We start from the raw sequence: 24,856 nt of genomic DNA, 5'->3' as shown, positions 1-24,856 counted from the left end.
AAGGTGCAGCGAGGTAAATCTAGCCATGTATCAATCAGAGGCCAGGCTAACTTCCTCGTTCCAATAAGAACAATAACTTAGGTGCACCATTTCTTATTGGAACCCTCCGTGAAGTCCTGCCTGAAATACTCCTTGATGTAAAGACACCCCCTTTGTTGATTTTAGCTCCCTGAAGCCAACCCTGTAAGCCATGTCGTCAGTCGCCCCTCCCTCCGTCAGAGCAACGGCAGACAATCGTTCCGCGCCTTTTTTTTGTGCGGACGCCATACCAAGGCAAGCATGGAGGCCGCTCAGCTCACTTTGGCAATTAGGAGCACATTAAACACCACACGCATTATCCAGCAGTATATGTAGCACCAGAACCAGGCAAAGCGATACCGGGCGAGGAGGCGACGTCAGCGCGGTCACTTGAGTGATCAGGACATGGACACAGATTTCTCTGAAAGCATGGGCCCTGCCAATGCATGCATCATGGTGCTAATGGGGCAGGTTCATGCTGTGGAACACTTATTCTGGGCTCGGGAAACAAGCACAGACTGGTGGGACCGCATAGTGTTGCGGGTCTGGGACGATTCTCAGTGGCTGCGAAACTTTCGCATGCGTAAGGGCACTTTCATGGAACTTTGTGACTTGCTTTCCCCTGCCCTGAGGCGCATGAATACCAAGATGAGAGCAGCCCTCACAGTTGAGAAGCGAGTGGCGATAGCCCTGTGGAAGCTTGCAACGCCAGACAGCTACCGGTCAGTTGGGAATCAATTTGGAGTGGGCAAATCTACTGTGGGGGCTGCTGTGATGCAAGTAGCCCACGCAATCAAACATCTGCTGATATCAAGGGTAGTGACCCTGGGAAATGTGCAGGTCATAGTGGATGGCTCTGCTGTAATGGGATTCCCTAACTGTGGTGGGGCCATAGACGGAACCCATATCCCTATCTTGGCACCGGAGCACCAAGCCGCCGAGTACATGAACCGCAAGGGGTACTTTTCGATAGTGCTGCAAGCTCTGGTGGATCACAAGGGACGTTTCACCAACATCAACGTGGGATGGCCGGGAAAGGTACATGACGCTTGCATCTTCAGGAACTCTGGTCTGTTTCAAAAGCTGCAGGAAGGGACTTTATTCCCAGACCAGAAAATAACTGTTGGGGATGTTGAAATGCCTCTATGCATCCTTGGGGACCCAGCCTACCCCTTAGTGCCATGGCTCATGAAGCCGTACACAGGCAGCCTGGACAGTAGTCAGGAGCTGTTCAACTACAGGCTGAGCAAGTGCAGAATGGTGGTAGAATGTGCATTTGGATGTTTAAAGGCGCGCTGGCGCAGTTTACTGACTTGCTTAGACCTCAGCGAAACCAATATTCCCACTGTTATTACTGCTTGCTGTGTGCTCCACAATATCTGTGAGAGTAAGGGGGAGACGTTTATGGCGGGGTGGGAGGTTGAAGCAAATCGCCTGGCTGCTGGTTATGCACAGCCAGACACCAGGGCGGTTAGAAGAGCACAGGAGGGCGCGGTACGCATCAGAGAAGCTTTGAAAACCAGTTTCATGACTGGCCAGGCTACGGTGTGAAAGTTCTGTTTGTTTCTCCTTGATGAAACCCCCCGCCCCTTGGTTCACTCTACTTCTCTGTAAGCTAACCACCCGCCCCTCCTCCCTTCAATCACCGCTTGCAGAGGCAATAAAGTCATTGTTGCTTCACATTCATGCATTCTTTATTCATTCATCACACAAATAGGGGGATGACTACCAAGGTAGCCCAGGAGGGGTGGTGGAGGAGGGAAGGAAAATGCCACACAGCACTTTAAGCACAGCACTTTAAAAGTTTACAACTTTAAAATTTATTGAATGACAGCCTTCTTTTTTTTGGCAATCCTCTGTGGTGGAGTGGCTGGTTGGCCGGAGGCCCCCCCCACCATGTTCTTGGGCGTCTGGGTGTGGAGGCTATGGAACTTGGGGAGGAGGGCGGTTGGTTACAGAGGGGCTGCAGTGGCAGTCTGTGCTCCAGCTGCCTTTGCTGCAGCTCAACCATACACTGGTTTGGTCCTCCAGCAGCCTCAGCATTGAATCCTGCCTCCTCTCATCACGCTGCTGCCACATTTGAGCTTCAGCCCTCTCTTCAGCCCGCCACTTACTCTCTTCCCGGTCATTTTGTGCTTTCCTGCACTCTGACATTATTTGCCTCCACGCATTCGTCTGTGCCCTGTCAGTGTGGGAGGACAGCATGAGCTCGGAGAACATTTCATCGCGAGTGCGTTTTTTTTCTTTCTAAGCTTCACTAGCCTCTGGGAAGGAGAAGATCCTGTGATCCTTGAAACACATGCAGCTGGTGGAGCAAGGTACACTCTCCTGAGGGTAACACAGAGAGATAAAGAACGGATGTTGTTTGAAAGCCAGCAAACATACACTGCAATGCTTTGTTCTACAATGACTCCCGAGTACGTGTTACTGGCCTGGAGTGGTAAAGTGTCCTACCATGAAGGATGCAATAAGGCTGCCCTCCCCAGAAACCTTTTGCAAAGGCTTTGGGAGTACATCCAGGAGAGCCGCGAATGCCAGGGCAAAGTAATCCTTTCACATGCTTGCTTTTAAACCATGTATAGTATTTTAAAAGGTACACTCACCGGAGGTCCCTTCTCCGCCTGCTGGGTCCAGGAGGCAGCCTTGGGTGGGTTCGGGGGGTACTGGCTCCAGGTCCAGGGTGAGAAACAGTTCCTGGCTGTCGGGAAAACCAGTTTCTCCGCTTGCTTGCTGTGAGCTATCTACAACCTCATCATCATCATCTTCTTCATTCCCAAAACCTGCTTCCGTATTGCCTCCATCTCCATTGAAGGAGTCTAACAACACGGCTGGGGTAGTGGTGGCTGAACCCCCTAAAATGGCATGCAGCTCATCATAGAAGCGGCATGTTTGGGGTTCTGACCCGGAGCGGCCGTTCGCCTCTCTGGTTTTCTGGTAGGCTTGCCTCAGCTCCTTCAGTTTCACGCGGCACTGCTTCGGGTCCCTGTTATGGCCTCTGTCCTTCATGCCCTGGGAGATTTTGACAAAGGTTTTGGCATTTCGAAAACTGGAACAGAGTTCTGATAGCACGGATTCCTCTCCCCAAACAGCCATCAGATCCCGTACCTCCCGTTCGGTCCATGCTGGAGCTCTTTTGCGATTCTGGGACTCCATCATGGTCACCTCTGCTGATGAGCTCTGCGTGGTCACCTGCAGCTTGCCACGCTGGCCAAACAGGAAATGAGATTCAAAAGTTCGCGGTTCTTTTCCTGTCTACCTGGCCAGTGCATCTGAGTTGAGAGTGCTGTCCAGAGCGGTCACAATGGAGCACTCTGGGATAGCTCCCGGAGGCCAATACCATCGAATTGTGTCCACAGTACCCCAAATTTGAGCCGGCAAGGCCGATTTAAGCGCTAATCCACTTGTCGGGGTGGAGTAAGGAAATCGATTTTAAGAGCCCTTTAAGTCGAAATAAAGGGTTTCATCGTGTGGACGGGTGCAGGTTTACATCGATTTAATGCTGCTAAATTCGACCTAAAGTCCTAGTGTAGACCAGGGCATAGGGAAGTCAACATGAGGATGTGAAGTCAACATGAAGTCAGCACACCAGGGAAAAACCCTGAGGGGTCATCCTGTCTCCGGGGACCAAAAATAGATTTGGGGGGATACAAGGAGAAGGTAAAAGGACATCTCTTTATTCTGTATCTGATAAAGTAATAGGGCAGTGTGATTACATTCATGAAAATGGGATCCGAAACTGCCCCAGTTAGGAGTACTCTGTCAAGGACATTTAGGGGAGAATAAACTGCTTTTAGACAGTTAGTCTGTTAAAGTTAAGTCTAGTCTCTAGAAAGCATGTACTGATTTTGTTTTTATATGAAACCTTTCTGTTTCCATTATCCTTACCCACTATCTCTTAAATCTTAACTCTTGATAACAAATTTGTGATTTAACATACAAAAGCCAGTAGGAGAACACTTCAATCTTTCCTGGACATTCTATAACAGATTTAAAAGTAGCTATGCTTGAATAGGGACTGGGAGTGGCTGGCTCATTACAAAAGCAGCTTTGCCTCTCCTGGAATTGACACCTCATCTATTATTGGGAGTGGACTACATCCACCCTGACCAAATTGGCCCTGTCAACACTGGTTCTCAACTTGTGAGGTAAGTCCCTTCTCTTCATGTATCATTATATAATGCCTGCATCTGTAATTTTCACTCCATGCATCTGAAGAAGTGGTTTTTTACCCATGAAAGCTTATGCCCAAATAAATCCATTAGTCTTTAAGGTGCCACCGAACGCCTTGCTGTTTGTATGGATACAAACTAACACGGCTACCCCCTGAAATTTGTGATTGTTTCACTATAAATATATCTCAATGCTGTGATGTTATATAGGCGCTGATCCTCACTTGAATGATACAGGTTGGTGTGTACACTATCCCCTTGGGAATAGAAAACCTGGTATTTCTGTGAGTAGTCAGTTACAAGGGCTGGATGTCACAGGGGAACACTTCAAAAGGGGCTGGGATGCACCTATTGTTAACCTACAAAGCAAAGTAAGGGCTAGCATTGCACAGAGGAGATTGTTTGGGTTGCTAACAGACTGGAGGTGTCAGGGAAATGATTCCCAGTTAAGCACCAGCAAGTCTCTCTCTCACTGGAGACAGGGATAGTAAGGCAACTCACAGTCCTGGGCACTCCTTGAAGTATCACAGTTGTGTAGCTTCAACCAGATTCAGTTGCCTCTATCCCATTGCAAATTAGACAAAATGGTGGATATTCTGAGTAAGGGGAAATTATGAATATAATGGGAAATAGAAAATACTTGCTAATAACTTTGCTTAATTACAGCCTAATTTCCTAAATGTATCCCAAAAAATAGTTACAGTGCATTTTTACTATATGAAAAGTGTGAAGTATAAGAAATCAGCCATTTGTTAGCAAAAGGGTTGCAAAAAGTGATCAGACTGAAAATTTTATAAAGTTACCATTTCTTAATTTTAACTCAAACAGTTACAGCTTTAATAAAAAATCCACAGAAAATTCAATCTTTCTCAGTAGATTATGTGTTGTAAACTTGGGGAAGATAAACTGTGTTCTTCATACAAAAATAAAACAAAGAGGATTAATCTCTGCTTGAGTGACAAACTGAACTTAACCTGATTTAATAAGAGAGGAGCTATTATGCTTATAATGTAATTTACAGTCCTTGTTGTATGTTAGAAGTAAAGTACAATGGCAGAGTTGTTTGGAAAATTCTGCTCTCTGCCCAGCTTCAGTATGCTACCCCGAGAGATTCTCCCTCTCACTCTTCTAAGAACTAAAATTTAAACTCAACTCTCTAATAAAACTATTATAAAATTAAAATTAGATGCAAATTAATTAAAAAACCTACCTTGTTTGCCACATCTCCAAAAGTCAAATTTGTTAGAGCCATTCCAGCATACCGTCTTAATGTAACACTGTAGTGGTCATTTGTAAGCCCATACATTTCACAATCCACTTGCAACAGTTCTGCAATAGCCTGCAACCCCCCTACATAAATAATATAATTGAAGCCAATGTTAGGAGTACAGTATTTTAGTTTTCCTTCTCCAAAATGGAGAGACAATAGCAGCAGCAGGATAATTAAAAAACAATAATACCACATGCACACTAATGTCAATTTCTGAGACACGGTCTCGATTAAGAACATATTTTAGGCAGCGCTGGAGGTATCACCTACTGCTGAGGTTGCAAAACACTTTCCATTACAAGACACTGTTTTCAGTTTATCATAACTTTACTAAATGGTTAACCATTCAGGCTGAAATTTACCAAACCAAGTGTCAGCCTCAGATTAAATTTTTTTAGAAAGTTTCATATCAAATGGTTCAGCCATTTCTGAGAAGGAGGATAGGGGAAAATATACCATTTTGCCTATATTAAAATTTTGTACAATTAGGGCTGTCAAGCTATAAAAAAATTAATAGCAATTAATTGCGCAATTAATCACACTGTTAATAATACCATACCAGTTATTTAAATATTTCTGGATGTTTTCTACATTTTCAAATATATTGATTTCAATTACAACACAGAATACAAAATGTAAAGTGCTCACTTTATATTTATCTTTGATTACAAGTATTTGCACTGTAAAAAAACCAAAATAGTATTTTTCAATTCACCTAATACAAATACTGTAGTGCAATCTCCTTTTCATGAAAGTTGAACTTACAAATGTAGAATTATGTAAAAAAAACAAAAAAAACCAACCAGCATTCAAAAATAAAACAATTTAAAATTTTAGGACCTGCAAGTCCACTCAGTCCTACTTCTTGTTCAGCCAATTGCTCAGACAAACAAGTTTGTTTACATTTGCAGGAGATAATGCTGCCTGCTTCTTGTTTACAATGTCACCTGAAAGTGAGAACAGGCATTCCCATGGCACTGTTGAAGCCAGCATCACAAGATATTTACGTGCCAGATAAGCTGAAGATTCATATGTCCCTTGATGCTTCAACCACCATTCCAGGAAACAGGCGTCCATGCTGGTGCCAGGTTCTGCTCAATAACAATCCAAAGCAGCGTGGACCAACATATGTTCATTTTCATTATTGGAGTCAGATGCCACCAACAGAAGGTTGATTTTCTTTTTTGGTGGTTCGGGTCCTGTAGTTTCCGCATTGGAGTGTTGCTCTTTTAAGACTTCTGAAAGGCTTCTGAAAGCATGCTCCACACCTCCTCCCTCTCAGATTTTGGAAGGCACTTCAGATTCTTAAACCTTGGGTGGAATCCTGTTGCTATCTTTAGAGATCTCACATTGGTACCTTCTTTGTGTTTTGTCAAATCTGCAGTGAAAGCGTTCTTAAAATGAACAACATGTGCTGAGTCATCATCTGAGACTGCTATAACATGAAATATATGGCAGAATGTGGGTAAAACAGAGTAGGGGACATACAATTCTCCCTCAAGGAGTTCAGTCACAAATTTAATTAGCGCATTATGTTTTAACGAGCATCATCAGCATGGGAGCATGTCCTTTGGAATAGTGGCCGAAGCATGAGGGGACATACAAATGTTTAGTATATCTGGCACGTAAATACCTTGCAATGCCGCTACAAAAGTGCCATACAAATGCCTGTTCTCACTTTCTGGTGACATTGTAAATAAGAAGAGGGCAGCATTAGCTCCCGTAAATGTAAACAAACTTGTTTGCTGTAGTAATTGGCTGAACAAGAAGTAGGACTGAGTGGACTTATCGGCTCTGAAGTTTTACACAGTTAGGGGCAAGGGTAAGAACAAATGAGAAGAGGAGGAAGAGGAGCAGAGTGGGACAGAGACAGGAGCCAGTGAGGTGGAAAGGAGCAAGGGCTGGTGGTGGTGCAAAAAGCTCTATTACCATTTGAGAACACTCTCCTCCAAAACCAAGAAATTAAATCCAGGATTTACCATTCCTCTGCTGTCAGCAAAACAGCTGCAAAACTCATTAGAAAAGTGTGCATCTAATCCCCCTCTAGTGGCTAGTTCACAGAGAGGATAATAGTGTACTACTGTTACCAGTTACTCCTTCAGTTCAAGTGGCAGAGGTCTGTGCTGTGGATCTAGAGGTTCCAGTCCTGCTGGTGACCTATTCGGGGGGTGGGTGTCAATATGTTCAATATGATGGGTCTTCTTGTTTCAATAAGTTTTTTTTTTTAAATGTAGGAAATTACACATAAAACGACATTAAAAGAATGTTAAACTTGCAAAGTCAAGCATTCAAAAGTCAGCAAATGCCAGAATTCCTAACTTCTGCAACCCTAATTCAGCCCCCTTGTTCATGTGTATTATCATATGATCTTTACAACCATTTTCCCACTGGATCCCTGGCTCATTCTGTGCACAAGATGAACCATGCTCTAGAAATGAATCAGGGTTGTCTAGTGAAGGAAGCTATTACCTGCAGGGCCTTGCCTCATGTGTTGCAGAAGCTGGAAGGTGAATAGTGAATGAGGCAGAGGACTGCAGGAAGAGAAAAGATGGTCTCATGGTTAAAGCAGTTGAATGCCACCCTGGAAAACTGAATTCTATCCCTGCCTCAGTCACAGAGTTCCCATGTTATGCTGGGTAAGTCATTGAAATCAAATTTGTGAAGGTGAGCACTAACTGTACTCATTTTCTGGGTGCCTAAAATTAAGGCATCAGGGGCCAGATTTGCAGAAGTATTGAGCAATGACTGATCGGATCTGAACTGGTGACAGAGAAACCTACTGGATTTCTATTAAGTGTACAACAAAGGAATGTTAAAACTTCTATCAAACTTCTCAACAGCTGTATAGAGAAAAATATTTCATCTTACCAAGCTCATTCATCGCGTGCCTGTGTTCTTCATCAAATGAAAGTTTCATCAGAACACACACTGCAGGACAGATCTGATGTTCAACTGGAGCTGGCCCTGTCCCCCAAAAAAGGCAACAATTAATACTGACTTGGTCTTTTACAAGGGCATTGTCAAAATAATAAGCCTTACCAAGAGATTCAAAGTTTAAGGTAAATATTTAGATCACTTTTTCAGGATCTGGATCTCTGAGAAAATGCAAGAGAAGACAAAAGTCACTGAGCATTCTAACAAAAACCATTTCCATACTCTCAGACGTACAAGAGACAAATTTTAATGCTGATTAATTTAATTTCCTAATTATCTTGATAATGGCTTTGGAGTGTAGAGAGTGGGATAGGTTAGGTTTTCTGGTTGTGTTTAATAATGCAATATCAAAAATAAAATTGTCTTGTTCCTTCCTTCTGAAGGGTAATCAGCATTATCTCACACTAGGAAGCATTTGTAGTTCTCAACATTTTTGTACCAGATTTTGTCTAGGCCACAGATTGTGTTAGGATGTCATCATGGGCTCTGATTCTGCAGGCTGATCCCTGTAGTTAGATCAGATTGCATCCTGCACCCTTGCCAATTCCACTGATTTCAGTGGTACTCTCTGTGGGCATGAAGAACCACCAATACAGAACATATTAGAGGATCAGGGCCTGTTTTTGTAATTTCCCCCCAAATCAGAAATGCAATTAGGGAAGTTAAAGAGTTACATAAATTTTCAAACCGATCTGAAAAAACTTTATTTTACATTGAAGAGGCTGTGATTGTATGTCAGAAACATCAAACAAATATCAAATTGTGTTTTTAATAGTTGTTTGGATTATACTGAATTGATTGGAACAAGATTCCTCTTTTTGTGCCTACCTTAACCTCCCCAACAACTACCCAATCAAGACAGGATGAGAAAAAGGTAGGTTGAAAAAAACAACAGACTTTTGTGTACCACAGTGTTCAGAACATACATTAAAGAAAGACAAAATAGCAGTGAGCATGAATACAAATTTGTATAGCGTACACAAAAAAAATTACCAGGATTATACGTTTTATGAGATGCAAAGTCTAGGATTTAAAGGTCAGTCTTCCACAGAGCATTTACAGACAGTACATATTACACATGAGACATTCGGTTTTCAGATATTACTTTGACTTTTGTTTAAAAAAATTTCATACGAAAAAAGATCCTTAATTCACGTATATTTCTACCATACCAAAAATTCAGCTTAAAATGGAACTTACGGTTTTAAAATTTTTGTATAATATATTGTTAGCCATTTTTAAAGCATTATGACAGACATACTTGGATTTTTGTCTTGGTCCATGCCTTGTTCATGTACCTCCTGCCATTCCCAACATGTTTCACAGTAAGCTCGGATCTGTTCCAAAAGATGGAGAACACGGATTTCCCGCCTGCCTCGCTTATCATCAGGCTGTGAGTGAATGATGTTATGCAGCGCTGCACTGGCTCTGGCACGGGCCTCCTTACTGCCCCGAGAGTTTCCTAATAACACAGAGTCTTTATCGTTGCCATGTAAAAGCTGGATGAGGAGAGGAAGACATCCAGACTGACGCATGGCTATGCAGCTGTCTTGGGAGCTAGACATAGCTAGCAAAGTTCGTGACATGTCATCCTTATCATGAGTACCAAGCATTGACAACAAAGAATACACCATTTCCACCTGTAGGCCAAATGATTTTAAAAATACGGTTACATTTTCTAAAAAAAGATACATCAAATTGAAATGAAGTGATGGATGATATATAAAAGCAAGGGAAAAATCTGCCCCCCGCAATTGTGCAACAATCAGTATCATTTAAAAAAATAATTGCATAATTATTACTGGTTCTTTGGTGTTTATAACATGAATAACATATAATGAATCCACTTGATAGTAATGTGAATGAAATGGGATCTATATTTTTGTTCATCTAGTCCTCTAATGAACAGTTCTGGATTTTCATTGTACTATAGGATTAAAACAATAGCATATTAATGAAAATGTGCTACCCAATAATGTTTTAGCCTGAACAAGCCAGGATATGTCTACTATGAATTCTTTTTCTTTCAAAGAGAAATTTATCTACATGAATAATACTTTCATTTAAAGGCTGCTCTCCAATGACAAATAATTTGCTAGAGTGAAAGTTAAATATGCTTATAGAGCCATAGTTTCCAAGGCCAGAAGAGCCCACTATGATCACCTAGTCTGACCTGTACAGCACAGACCATAGAACTTCCTCAAAATAACTCCTAGGACAGATCTTTTGGAAAAATATCTAATCTTGATTTAAAAATGGTCAGTGATGGATAGGACTCTGTGTCTGTCACAGATTCTGTGACTTTCCGCGACCTTTGTGACTTCTGCAGGTGCCAGTGTGGCTGACCCCGGGGCCAGCTGCTCAGGTGGCCCCTGGGACAGCTACAGCAGCCACTGCTCCATGTTATTAAGTGACTCCCATATCAGCTGCTCCATTAACTTAAACAGGATCAATCTCAGGCTGATAGGTCTATAATTACTGAGGTTGTCCCATTTACCCTTTTTAAAAATTAACACAAACGTTAGCTTTTTTCCCAGTTTTCTGGACCTTCCCCAACGTGTCAAGACTTACTGAAAAATCAACATTAATTGTCCAGTGAGCTCCCCAGCCAACTCTTTTAAACTCTTAGATTCAAGTTATCTGAACCTGCTGATTTAAAAATGTCTAACTTTAGTAGTTTCTGTTTATCAACCTCCAGAGATACTAGTGGAATGGAAAGAGTGTAATAATCATAATATGGAGAGACTACATTAACTGTTTCTTCCCTAAATATAGAACAGAAATATTTATTGAACACTTCTGCCTTTTCTGCATTATTATTGATAATTCTACCATTTCCATCTAGTAATGGACTGATATCATTGTCAGGATTCTTTGTATTCCTAATACATTTAAAAAACTCCTTCTTAGCATCTTTAACTCTGCTGGCCATAGATTTCTCCTTGTGTTCCTTGGCTTCACTTATCAATTTTCTATAGTTCCTAACTTCTTATTTATATTCATTGCTGTCAACTTCCCCTTTCTTCTATTTGTTATATAATTAAAATGGGTTTTTTTGTTTACAGCTGCTTTCACTTCCCCTCTAAACCAGGTTGGTTTTCAAACCAGCACAGCCTTCTTCTTCAATTGTGGTTTTTGGGGCATCTAGTAAGGTGTTCTTAAATGAGTCCCAATTATCATTCACATTTTTCTGATTAAATTCTTTCTCCCAGATGATCTGGTTCATAATAGTTTTCAGCTTTGTGAAACTGACCCTATTAAAGTACAAATATACATATTACTGGGATACCAAATTCAGAACACCCTCGTGGATTTCACATCTAAGTATTAATTTAGGAGGGATTCTTGAGGCAGTCACATAAAAATATTAAAAACCCATGGTTTGAGAAGCTACTCATAAGCGGGCTACCCAGCTGGGACACGGAAGAAGCAGTTGATGAGTCTCTGCAGAGTGATACCTCCCGTATGTACCAGCTAGACAAGAAATCAGATTTGCCAAATACTAAGTTAGATAAGATTCTCTAATCCTAGCTAAATTGCTGCAAATGGTCACAAGTTCAACAAAATATCCTATGACATACATTAGAAAATCTAACATCACTGTGTTGTACAAGATTTAAAAGTTTGAGTGCATCTAGGTAATTTACTAGACTGAGTATTCAGTAAATCACATTTTATGAACACTAGGATAATCAATGAAATTGCTGAAAAAGTAGAAGTATTAAACATTGTAAAGTTATATGATCATATGGATCCACAAACTATTTAATATTAAATGTAAAAAAGATAGAATCAAAACCTGACAGAGCCCGTGAGCCAGCTTTGTGACAGTACAATGGCATGTGCCTGAGAAATGAGGTTTAGAGAGCCTCACTTCCTGGACTGGGAACAGTCAAATATGTTATGGAGCTGGCACACTTGTACTCTCAAAAGAGAATGAAAGCTATCTACTTAATGTATGCCTCTGGGCAGACCCCTGAGGGAGCAGCTTTAAAGCTTGTCTACACAGAGAGGTTAGTACACAGCAAGCTAAGGTGTGAATTTACAGCACACTAGCTAGTCTACATTAACTTACTCAGCACTTTACTGTGCAGTAAGTGTCCACCTAGGGAATTAGTGTGTAGTAGTTAATGTGCTGTAAATTCACACCCTAACTTGCTGTGCACTAACTTCCCTTGTACACAAGCCCTTACTGTCTACCTCAGAGACTAAGTCTACTAGTGACCATGGTCTAGGAGAAAAGGATTATGTAAGTTTGTACAGTCTAGTGTAGTAGTGGGCAACCTGCAGCCCATGGGCTGCACATGGCCTATCAGGGTAATCTGCTGGCAGCCAGCGAGACAGTTTGTGTACACTGACCGTCCACAGGCATGGCCACCCGCAGCTCCCAGTGGCCACGGTTCACTGTTCCCGGCTAATGGGAGCTGCAGGAAGCAGCAGGCTGCACGTCCCTGAGGTCCGCGCCGCTTCCCGCAGCACCCGTTGGCTGGGAATAGCGAACCTGTGGACGGTCCATGCCTGTGGATGGTCAATGTAAACAAACTGTCTCGCAGGCTGCCAGCATATTACCCTAATGGGCCATGTGTGGCCCATGGGCTGCAGGTTGCCCACCACGGGTCTAGTGCCTCTAGACCAGTGGGTCTCAACCTATTTACCATTGTGGGCCACATATGCGACCCACAATGTATTATGTGGGCCGCATCCAATACTACCTGTATGGCCCTGAGGATGTCACATGGGCTGCAGCTCTGTGCTGATTGGGCAGCAGGTTGAGAACCACTGCTCTAGACTGTAAGCTCTCATGGACAGGGATCTGCTATTAGCAGTGTTTACTTAGTGGACAGCATAGTCTACAATAACTGCATAAAACAAATGATCATGTATTCATGGGCATATGAATGTTGTAAGGGTTCTCTGCAGAACTCCTCTGAAACCATGTCCCTGACATACTATGGATTCATTTTGGGAAAATCTCCCATCTCTAGATGATTTTATTTATTTATTTATCTTAAAGAATCAACCACATAAAATTCAAGTATTGAGTACTGAGACATTTGATGTCCCAAAATCCTACTGGTGACACATTGTGTCTCTTGAACAAGGCTCAGACATTGAGTCTTCTTCAGATATTGCTAAACTAGTATTTTTAGTCCTGCTCATAGGCACCAACTCTGTGGATGCTGCAGGGCTGGAGCACCCATAGGGAAAAATTAGTGGGTGCTCCAGGTGCAGCCAAGCTCCCCCTGCCCCCACCCCCTCCTCCTCCCCTGAGTGCACTGTGTCCCCGCTTCTGCCCCCCTCCCAGTGCTTCCCACCCACCGCCTAACAGCTGTTTGGCGGCACTTAGGACTTTCTGGGAGGGAGGGAGAGGAGGCAGTAAAGAGGCAGGGCGGGCACTTGGGGGGAAGGGAGTGGAATTGGAGCAGGGCGAGAGGGGGTCGGTGGGGGGGATCGAGCACTGATGGGGCAGAGGAGAAGTTGGCGCCGAGGATCCTGCTGATATGGAAGCAATTTCTATCTACACTAGAAAGAAAATTGAAGGATTCAAGCCTTCTCCACTTCTCCTACCCCACCTTTTAAAAAATATATTTTGTATAGATTGCACTTAAAATTTCTAATATCATACTCTGTAAAAACAATTAAATGTTTGATGTAATCAATATATCTTTGGTACCTCTTTGGTACACAAATTGTGTGATTGATAGTATTGTTATAAATTTTCGCACTTTTAATTAAGGAATATTTAATACAGAAAGTGGTTTTGTGCCCAACACACAGTTCACAAAAAAGAACTCCTTAAAGTCTTTGCATTGATGTGTCCCATGTACCTGCTATGAAGAACAAATGCATGCTGGAAATCTACTCTTGGCACAAAATGCGGTCCACTTGAACCTATTTTTCCATTTCAAATGGAAGTGAGATTAGGAAATTTTACTGCAATGCTAAATTCCCAGTTTCCTTTAATTTAACACCTCTTTAGACAAATAAGACTTTTCTTTCACATACTGTAACTGTAGTGACACAATGTTGATTTAGCAGCATCAATGACTCAGGTCACATTTTAAAAAGTTTCTCAATAATGACCGTCTATTTCAAGAATTCAGTCTTGTATGAGCATTTCAAATACCAAAAACTTGGTCTTTAGAATGGGTTCATTTTCACCGATCATCTAGTAACAATACAAGGTTTTAAGGTGCTCCAGCAATTTCCTGCAATCAAATTTTATTCATTACAAATAATTTTACCAATGGGAATTCATATTTTCTTCTAAAATTGAAGGATTTTTAATGCATACTTTTAAAAGCCTGAGAAAAACTATTTAAAAAAATTTAATTCCATGAAATTAGTAAATGTGGAAAGATCATTCAGTGAATATAATAGAAACTGGTAGAAACAATGAAGTTATTGTATTAGTAAAAACGTAGTGTTAGCGACCTGTGGTTTGTAATCTTCGGTTACCTTGGTACCCAGATGACTTGTCAGTCTTCGAGGAACGGAATAGGTACTCATAACACTGGCTGTTTCATGGTCCATTCGAGCAGTTGAACCCTACAAGTTTAAAGAACAATTAGGTAGCATCCAAAAGTCTTTTACTGAAGGGCCAACTGTTGACTATTTTAGTTTCAGCATTTGACCATTTAGTCATGTTTGCAACCATAATTTGTCACCCTGTGTTTTAGTAATATATATCTGCAATACAATTTGGAAATTACTTAAATAAAATTCACAAAGATGGCTTATTACTCATTAGTCCCTTAATTCTCTCTCAAAGCAGTTCTATATTCCTACAAAATTAGTTCTAACTATTGAGTGAGTTTTAAAATAACTACTTTTATTAGGAGAAAGGAGAACTGAAACAAACAACAACAACGACAAGCAGCAGTAGATAAAAGCAAGAACAAGGGACAACAAACCAGACTCTGCTTTTAGGTCATTTTATACAGAACAAGTAGGAATTCTGCATCAGTGATATTACAGATCCGGACCCTGCTTCTCACAACCCCACAGTCGAAAAACTCAACCACTTCAGAATACAACTAGTCATTCAAAAACTGACAAAGAAAGAGATTCTGTGGGTCAAAAAGAAAAGCTGCTAGACAGTGTCACTAACAAGCCAAATCTGTGGATGATACAGTTCTGGTCTGTCGAGCGAAAAGAGGTTAATTGTGTTTTTTAACCTTTTTATTTACTGGAGACCCTCTAGAAAAAAATTGTGAATGGGTACCCCCTTAGTCTATATCTTGACACAGTTGTCACCATTACTTTTTTTGTCCCCTTTGTCTCTTTCCTGTTCTTTATTCTTCTCTTTTCTCCTCCTTGTCCTATCTTTTTATTATGTACATTTTTTTCTTTTTTGGCTTTCTGTGTATAATTTTTAAAAGTTCATTCTAGTTGTTTGCTTCTGATCCCTGATAGCTCCCTTCTCATTCACTTAATGGAAGGTTACATGCTGTTTGGGGCATCAAAGAATAGCTCTATTGAGTTGGACTACATGTTATCTCACGACTGAGCCGAGTGCCACAGCAGCAGAGAATTTTAGCTGAGTTGGTGCATGGGCCTGCAGCCCTCTACTACGTGAGCTTTTCCCATAGTAGCTATCTACAAAAGAGCAAAGGCAGGAGACTTCCAAGGAGCTTCCCATCCTTTCACCTGTAGCTCTGGTAACACATTACTAATGGGACATAGTAAGGGGATGACGCATCCAAAATTATGCAGCGTCTCCATTCAGGCCAGCAGCAAAAAACAAAAACTTCTAGTTCTTCCAAAAGTTAAAAGATTAAATTCTCTCATGCTTTTCTAGGCCTCTAGAAACCTCCCCCAGTAGTTTTAGTGCTCCTTCTCCCTAAGGCAGAAATGCTTTTCTTGCAGTTCATCAAAGGAACTCTTATACTGACCGCAAGAGTCACAGCAGAGAGACGTTAGACACTCTTGCTCCTCTGCGGCTGAATATTCTGCCTCTGCAGAAATCTCAGATCTCTGCTAGCCTGGAAGTCAGGAGGTAGAGATCTTGGATAGTTATTGCAATTTGCTTCTGTATCACCAGAAAAAATGTTAACATAACCAGTCAGCATCAGATGTCATTAATAAGATCAAAGGACAATAATCACAATTTTATTGTTTTAAGATAGGGCTATTTTTAGTGGCGTTTTAAAATTATGGCTATTCATATAGATACAGATATTCCACAGTGAATATTAACTTTACAACTGAATTTTTACTGAAACTACTACTAAATAATTATTTTTGAAAAACTGGTATTTAAAACTAGAATAAGGAACTGAAAATCTTAAACCCAAACCCCACCACTAGGCTAAACGTTTAATAGAACTATAGCAAATCAAATTCAAGTTTTTTATACTCTTAGAGGGCCTCTTTAGCCTTTCTGTTCTCGTGTGGTTCCCCTCCTTCTCAGCAAACAAGAGAGAGTGGCTAAAGAGAATCTGTTTAATAGAAGAGAGAGATATCAAAGATATGCATACTTGTACCGTAGGTACTGTGATATAGACTTAGGCTTTGTCTGCACTAGCATTTTTGTCGGTAAAACTTTTGTCACCCAGGGGTGTGAAAAAAAAACCACTTCTGACCGACATAAGTTTCACCAACAAAAGCGCTGGTGTAGACAGAGCTATGTCAACGGGAGATGCTCTCCCACCAACATAGCTACTGCTGCTCATTGGTGTGGTTTAATTATGCTGGTGGGAGAGCTCTCTCCCATCAGCATAGAGCGGCCCCATGGGAGACCTTACAGTGGCACAGCTGCAGTAGTATATCTAAGGTCTGTAGTGTAGACATAGCCTTACACCAAAACCACACCAGTATACTGCCCATCTAACTAATTCTACCCTTTAGTCATCTAAAAATTAAACTAGACTCAATTGGCTGTTATAATAATTAAGATTTATAGGTACATAAGAATGACCATACTGGGTCAGACCAAAGGTCCAACAAGCCCAGTATCCTGTCCTCTGACCGTGGCCAATGGCAGGTGCCCCAAAGGGAATGAACAGACAGGTTATCATCAAGTGATCCATGCCCTGTCACCCAATTCCAGCTTCTGGCAAACAGAGGCTAGGGACACCATCACTGCCCATCCTGGCTAATAGCCATTGATGGATGTATCTTCCACGAATCTATCTAGCTCCCTTTTGAACCCCGTTATAGTACTGACCTTCACAACACCCTCTGGCAAGGACTTCCAGAGGTTGACAGTGCGTTGCATGAAAAAATACTTGCTTGTGTTTGTTTTAAACCTGCTACCTATTAATTTCATTTGGTGGCCCCTAATTCTTGTATTATGAGAAGGAGTAAACAACACTTCCTTATTTACTTTCTCTATACCACTCATGATTTTATAGACCTCTATCATATCCCCCCTTAGTTGCCTCTTTTCCAAGCTGAAAAGTCCCAGTCTTATTAATCTCTCCTCATACAGAAGCCGCTCTATACCCCTAATCATTTCTGTTGCCCTTTTCTGAACCTTTGCCAATTCCAATACATATTTTTTTTAGATGGGTCGACCACATCTGCACGCAGTATTCAAGGTGTGGGCGTACCATGGATTTATATAGAGGCAATATGATATTTTTTGTCTTATTATCTATCCCTTTCTTGATTATTCCCAACATTCTGTTCGCTTTTTTGACTGCCGCTGCACATTGAGTGGATGATTTCAGAGAACTATCCACAATGACTCCAAGATCTCTTTCTTGAGTGGTAACAGCTAATTTAGGTCCCATCATTGTATATATATAGTTAGGATTTTGTTTTCCAATGTGCATTACTTTGCATTGATCAACATTAAATTTCATCTGCCATTTTGTTGCTCAGTCACCAAGTTTTGTGAGATCCTTTTGTAGCTCTTCACAGTCTGCCTGGGACTTAACTATCTTGAGTAGTTTTGTATCATCTGCAAATTTTGCCCCCTCACTGTTTACCCCTTTTTCTAGATTGTTTATGAATACGGATTGGGCCCAGTACAGATCCCTGGGGGACACCACTATTTACCTCTCTCCATTCTGAAAACTTATAATTTATTCCTACCCTTTGTTTCCTATCTTTTAGCCAGTTACCAATCTATGAGAGAACCTTCCCTCTTATCCCACGACTGCTTATTTTGCTTAAGAGCCTTTAGTGAGGGACCTTGTCAAAGGCTTTCTGAAAATCTAAATACACTATATCCACTGGATCACCTTTGTCTGCATGCTTGTTGACCCCCTCAAAGAATTCTAGTAGATTGGTGAGGCATGATTTCCCTTTACAAAAACCATGTTGACTATTTCCCAACAAATTATGTTCATTTATGTGTCTGACAATTTTGTTCTTTATGATAGTTTCAACCAATTTGCGTGGTACTGAAATGAGGCTTACTGGCCTGTAGTTGCCAGGGTCACCTCTGGAGCCCTTTTTAAAAATTGGCATCACATTAGCTATCCTCCAGTCATTTGGTACAGAAGCTGATTTAAACGATAGGTTACAGATGACAGTTAGTAGTCCTGCAATTTCACATTTGAGTTCCTTCAGAACTCTTGGGTGAATACCATCAGGTCCTGGAGACTTATTACTGTTTAGTTTATCAATTTGTTCCAAAACCTCCTCTAATGACATCTCAATTTGGGACAGTTCCTCAGATCTGTCACCCAAAAAGAATGGCTCAGGTTTGGGAATCTCCCTCACATCCTTAACAGTGAAGACCGATCCAAAGAATTCATTTAGTTTCTCCACAATGGCCTTATTGTCTTTGAGTGTTCTTTAGCATCCCGATCGTCCAGTGGCCCCACTGGTTGTTTAGCAGGCTTTCTGCTTCTGACGTATTTAAAAAAAATTTTGCTATTACTTTTGGAGTCTTTGGCTAGCTGTTCTTCAAATTCTTTTCTGGTCTAATTATATTTTTACACTTCATTTGCCAGAGTTTATGCTCTTTTCTATTTTCCTCATTAGGATTTATCTTCCACTTTTTAAAGGATGCCTTTTTGCCTCTCACTGCTTCTTTTACTTTGTTGTTTAACCACAGTAGCTCTTTTTTGTTTCTCTTACTATGTTTTTTAAATTGGGGTATTCATTTAGGTCAGGGGTCTCAAACACGCAGCCCAAGGAGTTATTTCCTTCAGCCCGCCATAGCTCTCCTCACCCCCTCCCCCACCCGCTTCCACCTCCCCCCCCGAGCGTGCCACATCCCCGCTCCTCTGCCTACCTCCCAGCGCTTCCTGCCACCAAACAGCCGTTTGGTGGTGCTTAGGACTTTCCAGGAGGGAAGGGGGAGAAGCGGGGACGTGGCACACTCAGGGGAGGAGGTGAAGAAGAGGCAGGGCCAGGGCGTGGATCTGGGGAAGGGGCTGGAATAGGGGCAGGGAAGGGGCGGAGTTGGGGTGGGGACTTTGGGGAAGGAGTGGAGTAGGGGCAGGGGTGGGGCAGAGAGGCGGGGCTTTTGTATCTTTGTATGAAAAGGCGTCAGTGATGCAGCCCTCAGGCCAATGTACTAGTCCTCATGTGGCCCTCGTGGTGTTTTGAGTTTGAGATCCCTGATTTAAATTGAGCCTCTATTATGGTGTCTTTAAAAAGTTTCCACGCAGCTTGCAGGGATTTTACTTTTGGTACTGTACCTTTTAATTTCTGTTTCACTAACCTCCTCATTTTTGTGTAGTTCCCCTTGAAGGTACTTGAAGGGCCTTAACTTTAAAAAAAACAAAAAAACTTAACTGTGGTGGAATCATAGATGCAAATCCTACAAGAAACATGTTATTTGTTTTTATTTTATTGTTTAATTTGCAGATTAAGTCACATTTAAAAGCCTGCACAAGAGTAATTTTAAAATGTTTTAATTGTAGGTTTTTGGTTTTTTTTAAAATATACTAGTTTTAAAAGATAATTCAAATTAGAAACAGAGATTAAGAGGTTCTTCAGTATGATCTTAGGCCAAAATTTTCTAATATAGGTGACTAAAGTTAATTACCTAAATTCTTATTTGTGCACCAAAGATTTTCACGGATCCTGAGCACCCAACACTCCACTGGCATTACAGGGAGCTATGGTGCTCAGTTTCTCTGAATATCTGACCACTAGCTAGGTGACCCTATCCTGCAACTGATTGTCCAAAAAATAAAAATGAATGTATAAAATTATTAGCATTATTTTAAAAATAAATTATTTTCAAAGTATTTTATTCACTCAAGGTCATTTTTTCCAAACAAAACATTTTCTAAGACCTAATTAACAGCTGTTTTAAATGAAACCACAATTTCCTTGAAGTGCTTTATAAATGGCCAATACAGTGTAAGAAAAACAATTTAGTATTTCTACCATTTATGGACGAACAGAAAGAAAATGCTCACAACACAATTTTGAAAAACAATTAGACAATGAAAATAGTAATAATACTCAGAACTTAACACTTTCCATTCAAGAATCTCAAAGTGCTTCACAAATATTAATGAATTAAGTCCTACAATATACTTGTGAGGCAGGGAAGTATCATTCTCATTTTAAAAACAGGGAAATCAAACACTGATCAGGTAGTAAGTAATGGAGCCAAGAATAGACTCTTGACTCCTAATCCTGTGTTTTAACAAGACCAGCCCTGCCTATGGTATACAATTTGTTTGTGAATAAAAACAGTTCTACAGTACAATAGAATAAAGTGAAGTAACGTACTGAATAGCAGAATAACTACTGCTCAGTTTGTAAATTACATCAAACCCTACTTTTGGTCACATAATCTCATTGTAAAATTTGTCCCAAATTTAGATTTTACATAAACTAAGTCACAAAAAGTCATTCTGATTCTAGAATAAGTGTCCACATGAGGAATTACACTGGCATAACTACAGCAGTTTAAATTCACACCTTTCCTTATACAAGTATAATTTTTCCATATAGACAAGCCCTTATTTCCCTGAGAGAAATTAAAAAATTAAAGAAAGTTTGTAAACAGTGAAAGTATAGTAGACTTCTACAATTCTTTCAATTTTAACAATCTAAGGTATAATTATTAATACTGTTTTTATCTTGACAGCATCTCTTTCCGCTCAACTTGATTTCAAGTTGTGATCTAAGGGTTACACACGCAGTGTATTTTTTTTTATTCAAAATGTGCCAAAAATGTTACACTATTGATTAATTGTAATATGTGCATTCTACCCAAGAAGGTAAAAAAGTGGCAAGTTGGAAACATTAGATATTAAAGCCCGTTATGGGGCAGACAAAAATAGCACACATTTTTCCATTCTGTCCTAACAATTATATCAACCCTGACCTGGACAGGCTATTTTCTTCAGAGCTTAGAGGTAGTTAACATGATAACTGAGTCTTTTGGCTCCTTCTACTTTGCCAAGAGGCCCAAATCAAACCCAATTATCTTTATTACTGGTGCACTAAAGACTGAACTGAAATCACTACTACCAAAAATAGGTAGTAACTGATTTGACAAACTGGCAAGAGACCAAAGTTGATAACTTACATGCTTCTTGGGTAGACTCTTTTCTCTCCCCAATTCTCATGTGCTCTCCCTCCACCCACCTTGCTTCAATCCCATTCTTGTGTAGCATCCTTCCCTGCAATTTCCCCTTTTATACTCCTTCCTTTTAATATTATATTCTTTCATGCCCTTGTTGTTGTTTCATCTGTGCTTTATTTTTCTTCCTTTATATTGTTTTCCTGTATTTTGATGCAGTTTACTAATAAAGCAGTGAAATTCATTAAAATCCTACAGACAGCTTGCAAAAAAATCAAGATTTTAGTAAAGTTCATTTTGCTGTCAGCACAGTACTGCAGAGCAGAGGAGGTACAGAAGAGAACATGACTGAGTCCTGAAAAATACTGTCCACAATGGGCAAATCTTCAATTCAGATTGCTTGTCTTACTGCTTACTGTTAGCTAGCCTCAAGCTAGCCCCAAACAATTAGGTTGATTTTTTTTTTTTTGCACTCTGTTTAATCCTCATTGCTCAAGGGTACATGGTGGACTGATCTGGGTTCCCAGAAATAAAACACTAGTGGCCAATCCATTAAGCCTCCTTTCCCTGCCCTTGCACTAAAAGTAAATAATCCCCTTACATCTCATAGCGGCACAAATTCAGATCCCACAGCCATAATATTTTCGTCCTGTAGCTTGATATTAACTCCAAATTGCTCAAATTCTATGCCCCCCAAAAAGAGAGCTACTCCTTAACTGATATGATTCTTTCTGGGTACAAGACAGGCACCCCTTTCTTCCTCCTCCAAAAAAATCTCTCTTGTCCAAAATAACTTCCCATTCACACGAGAAAGAACATGTGGCCACAATGCATGAATTATTTAAACACATTATGCTTTCAGCCCAAAAGCATCACTGAACTATTTTTTTCTCCTTTAGAATAATGCTGTCATCAGGATTAGAATAGGGGCCTCAGGCAACTGCTCAGATGTAGCAAAGAGAATTGGGTTCCAAACTGTGATGAAATACATCTTAATAGAAAAATTAGGGACTGTGCTTAGTGTTTAATCTAATGAAATATTTGAGCCATACCACAGACATGATCCTTCTCACAAATCATTGTGTGCACAATACTTTAAAAGGGATTGAAATAATTCCACAAACAAAAGGTAAAAAACAGAAAAATCTTACATATGAATTGCACTGTCATATTATTGTTTGAGGTTATGAGAACCTGCATTACTAAAATGAAAGTCTGAGCAATACTTGTAGATAATGAAGCAAGTGGTATTATAGCACAGTAAAATAAATCAAAATATAAAATTATTAAGTCAAAGAAAACTATCTTACTCTTGATGAATATTAAAGAAATTTGCATTTAAAGAATTAGTGTAGTCCTAAATTTCACCCAGTAATATATTTAAGTATTAAAGGAATAGCAATGACAAATATGAAATGAGCATGTACATAACCCTTCAGCACACATGCAGATTACCTCTGATGAGATTTTTCGTTCCAGAGGTTTATGTAATGCATTTAACTAAGAAACAGGAATTATTTGTAATTACAATAATATTTGTAATTATTTGTAATGAGAAACTTGTCACTTAATTTTTTAAATAGTGGTGTTTTCAGTGATCATTTCTGAACTGAAATTTTTGAGTAAATTCCATCATTAAATCATAACAAACACAAATAGTTACAAATAGGAAAAAATCATTTTTTCTACCAAACTATTGGCTTATCCCTGCTTAAATGTATCCGTGTTAACCATTTTAAGCAAAAGAAAATAGAGTCTTGTGTTATGGAATATTTAAATTCTATCTCATTAAAATATCCTTTGTAACCACTTTGACAGCTTTCTTCCCTCCCAACAGAAATAAAGAAAAATGTCAGCCTTTTCAGAATTAATACCTCTGAAGAAATCCATTGAAGCACAATTACATACAGCAGAATTTCCAGATCACACCCATAAGAGTGACATTTTTTATATTTAAAAATGTTACCAATAAATATTTACTTTACCTGACCATTACCAGTAGTTGCCATGCTGATTTCTGCTGCTCCTTGACCTTCATTCTGCCTCTCTGCTTCATGTGAGCCTGAATCATGCTTGCTTTGAGGTGCCCTCTGTTAATGCAAGAGTTTACGGCATTACATATAGAAATGGAGTACACTTATCAGTCAAAGCTTTCTAAGCTGTGAATGCATCTATGTCGTAGCTTCACAAAGCCATTGAACTGTGCTTTGTATTTCATAACCTCTAGCCTCAATAATTAGCAACTGAGACTGACTGTCTTAGCAAAATTGTAAGATGAAAGCGAAGCATGTCCTCTGAGGATTATAGCCCTGTAAGACAAAGGATTTGCTGTGAGACACAGAAACACCATCCTCCACCAGCTGTGCTCACATCACTATCAGAAATAGAACAGAACTGGAGCAAACAACTGTCTCCTCTGCACTGTCACACAATCTATGCATTTACTGGAGACTAAGGCTAGTACAGTTAAATTATTACTTAAACTTCACAACCAAATACAAACACTTTCTGGGTGGATAGAATGATACACAGATGGTATATCTATACCATAATAAAGGAATCCACATTTTATTGTTAATGTGAGAAACACAAGTGTATCCATCTTAATGTGAACAAAGCTTTAACAATATGGTCATACCAAACCTAATCTTTGTATACCGAAATAAATACAAATGATGTAAAAAGAAAAGGAGTACTTGTGGCACCTTAGAGACTAACCAATTTATTTGAGCATGAGCTTTCATGAGCTACAGCTCACTTCATCAGCTGTAGCTCACGAAAGCTCATGCTCAAATAAATTGGTTAGTCTCTAAGGTGCCACAAGTACTCCTTTTCTTTTTGCGAATACAGACTAACACGGCTGTTACTCTGAAACCTGTCACAAATGATGTAGAAAACCTGGTGAAAACAGATGCTTCAGTTCTTTATGGAAGTAAAATCTTCCTCTGTTTAACTGAATGAAAACTAAATTTTTGTCACTACCACTACCCCCTTCTGTTGGAGCTTCTCCTTGAGTCA

General features: G+C 40.2%; 1 protein-coding gene across 2 annotated transcripts in view; it reads right to left on the bottom strand.

Moving 5' to 3' along the window:
- The window catches only part of APC (APC regulator of Wnt signaling pathway), a 200,229-nt gene that overhangs the window by 20,369 nt on the left and 155,004 nt on the right, over positions 1–24,856 (bottom strand). For both annotated transcript variants that reach the window (XM_077817310.1, XM_077817311.1), the window contains 5 exons: positions 23,824–23,928; positions 14,851–14,940; positions 9,653–10,031; positions 8,326–8,421; positions 5,398–5,537 (listed from right to left, as the gene is read on the bottom strand). In XM_077817310.1, the coding sequence (XP_077673436.1) occupies positions 5,398–5,537; positions 8,326–8,421; positions 9,653–10,031; positions 14,851–14,940; positions 23,824–23,928 (810 nt within the window). The remainder of the gene's footprint in view (positions 1–5,397; positions 5,538–8,325; positions 8,422–9,652; positions 10,032–14,850; positions 14,941–23,823; positions 23,929–24,856) is intronic.

This window comes from Eretmochelys imbricata, chromosome 5 (assembly GCF_965152235.1).
Source record: "Eretmochelys imbricata isolate rEreImb1 chromosome 5, rEreImb1.hap1, whole genome shotgun sequence".
In the NCBI taxonomy this organism is placed as follows: Eukaryota; Metazoa; Chordata; order Testudines; family Cheloniidae; genus Eretmochelys; species Eretmochelys imbricata.
This window is presented reverse-complemented; position numbering and strand designations above follow the sequence as displayed.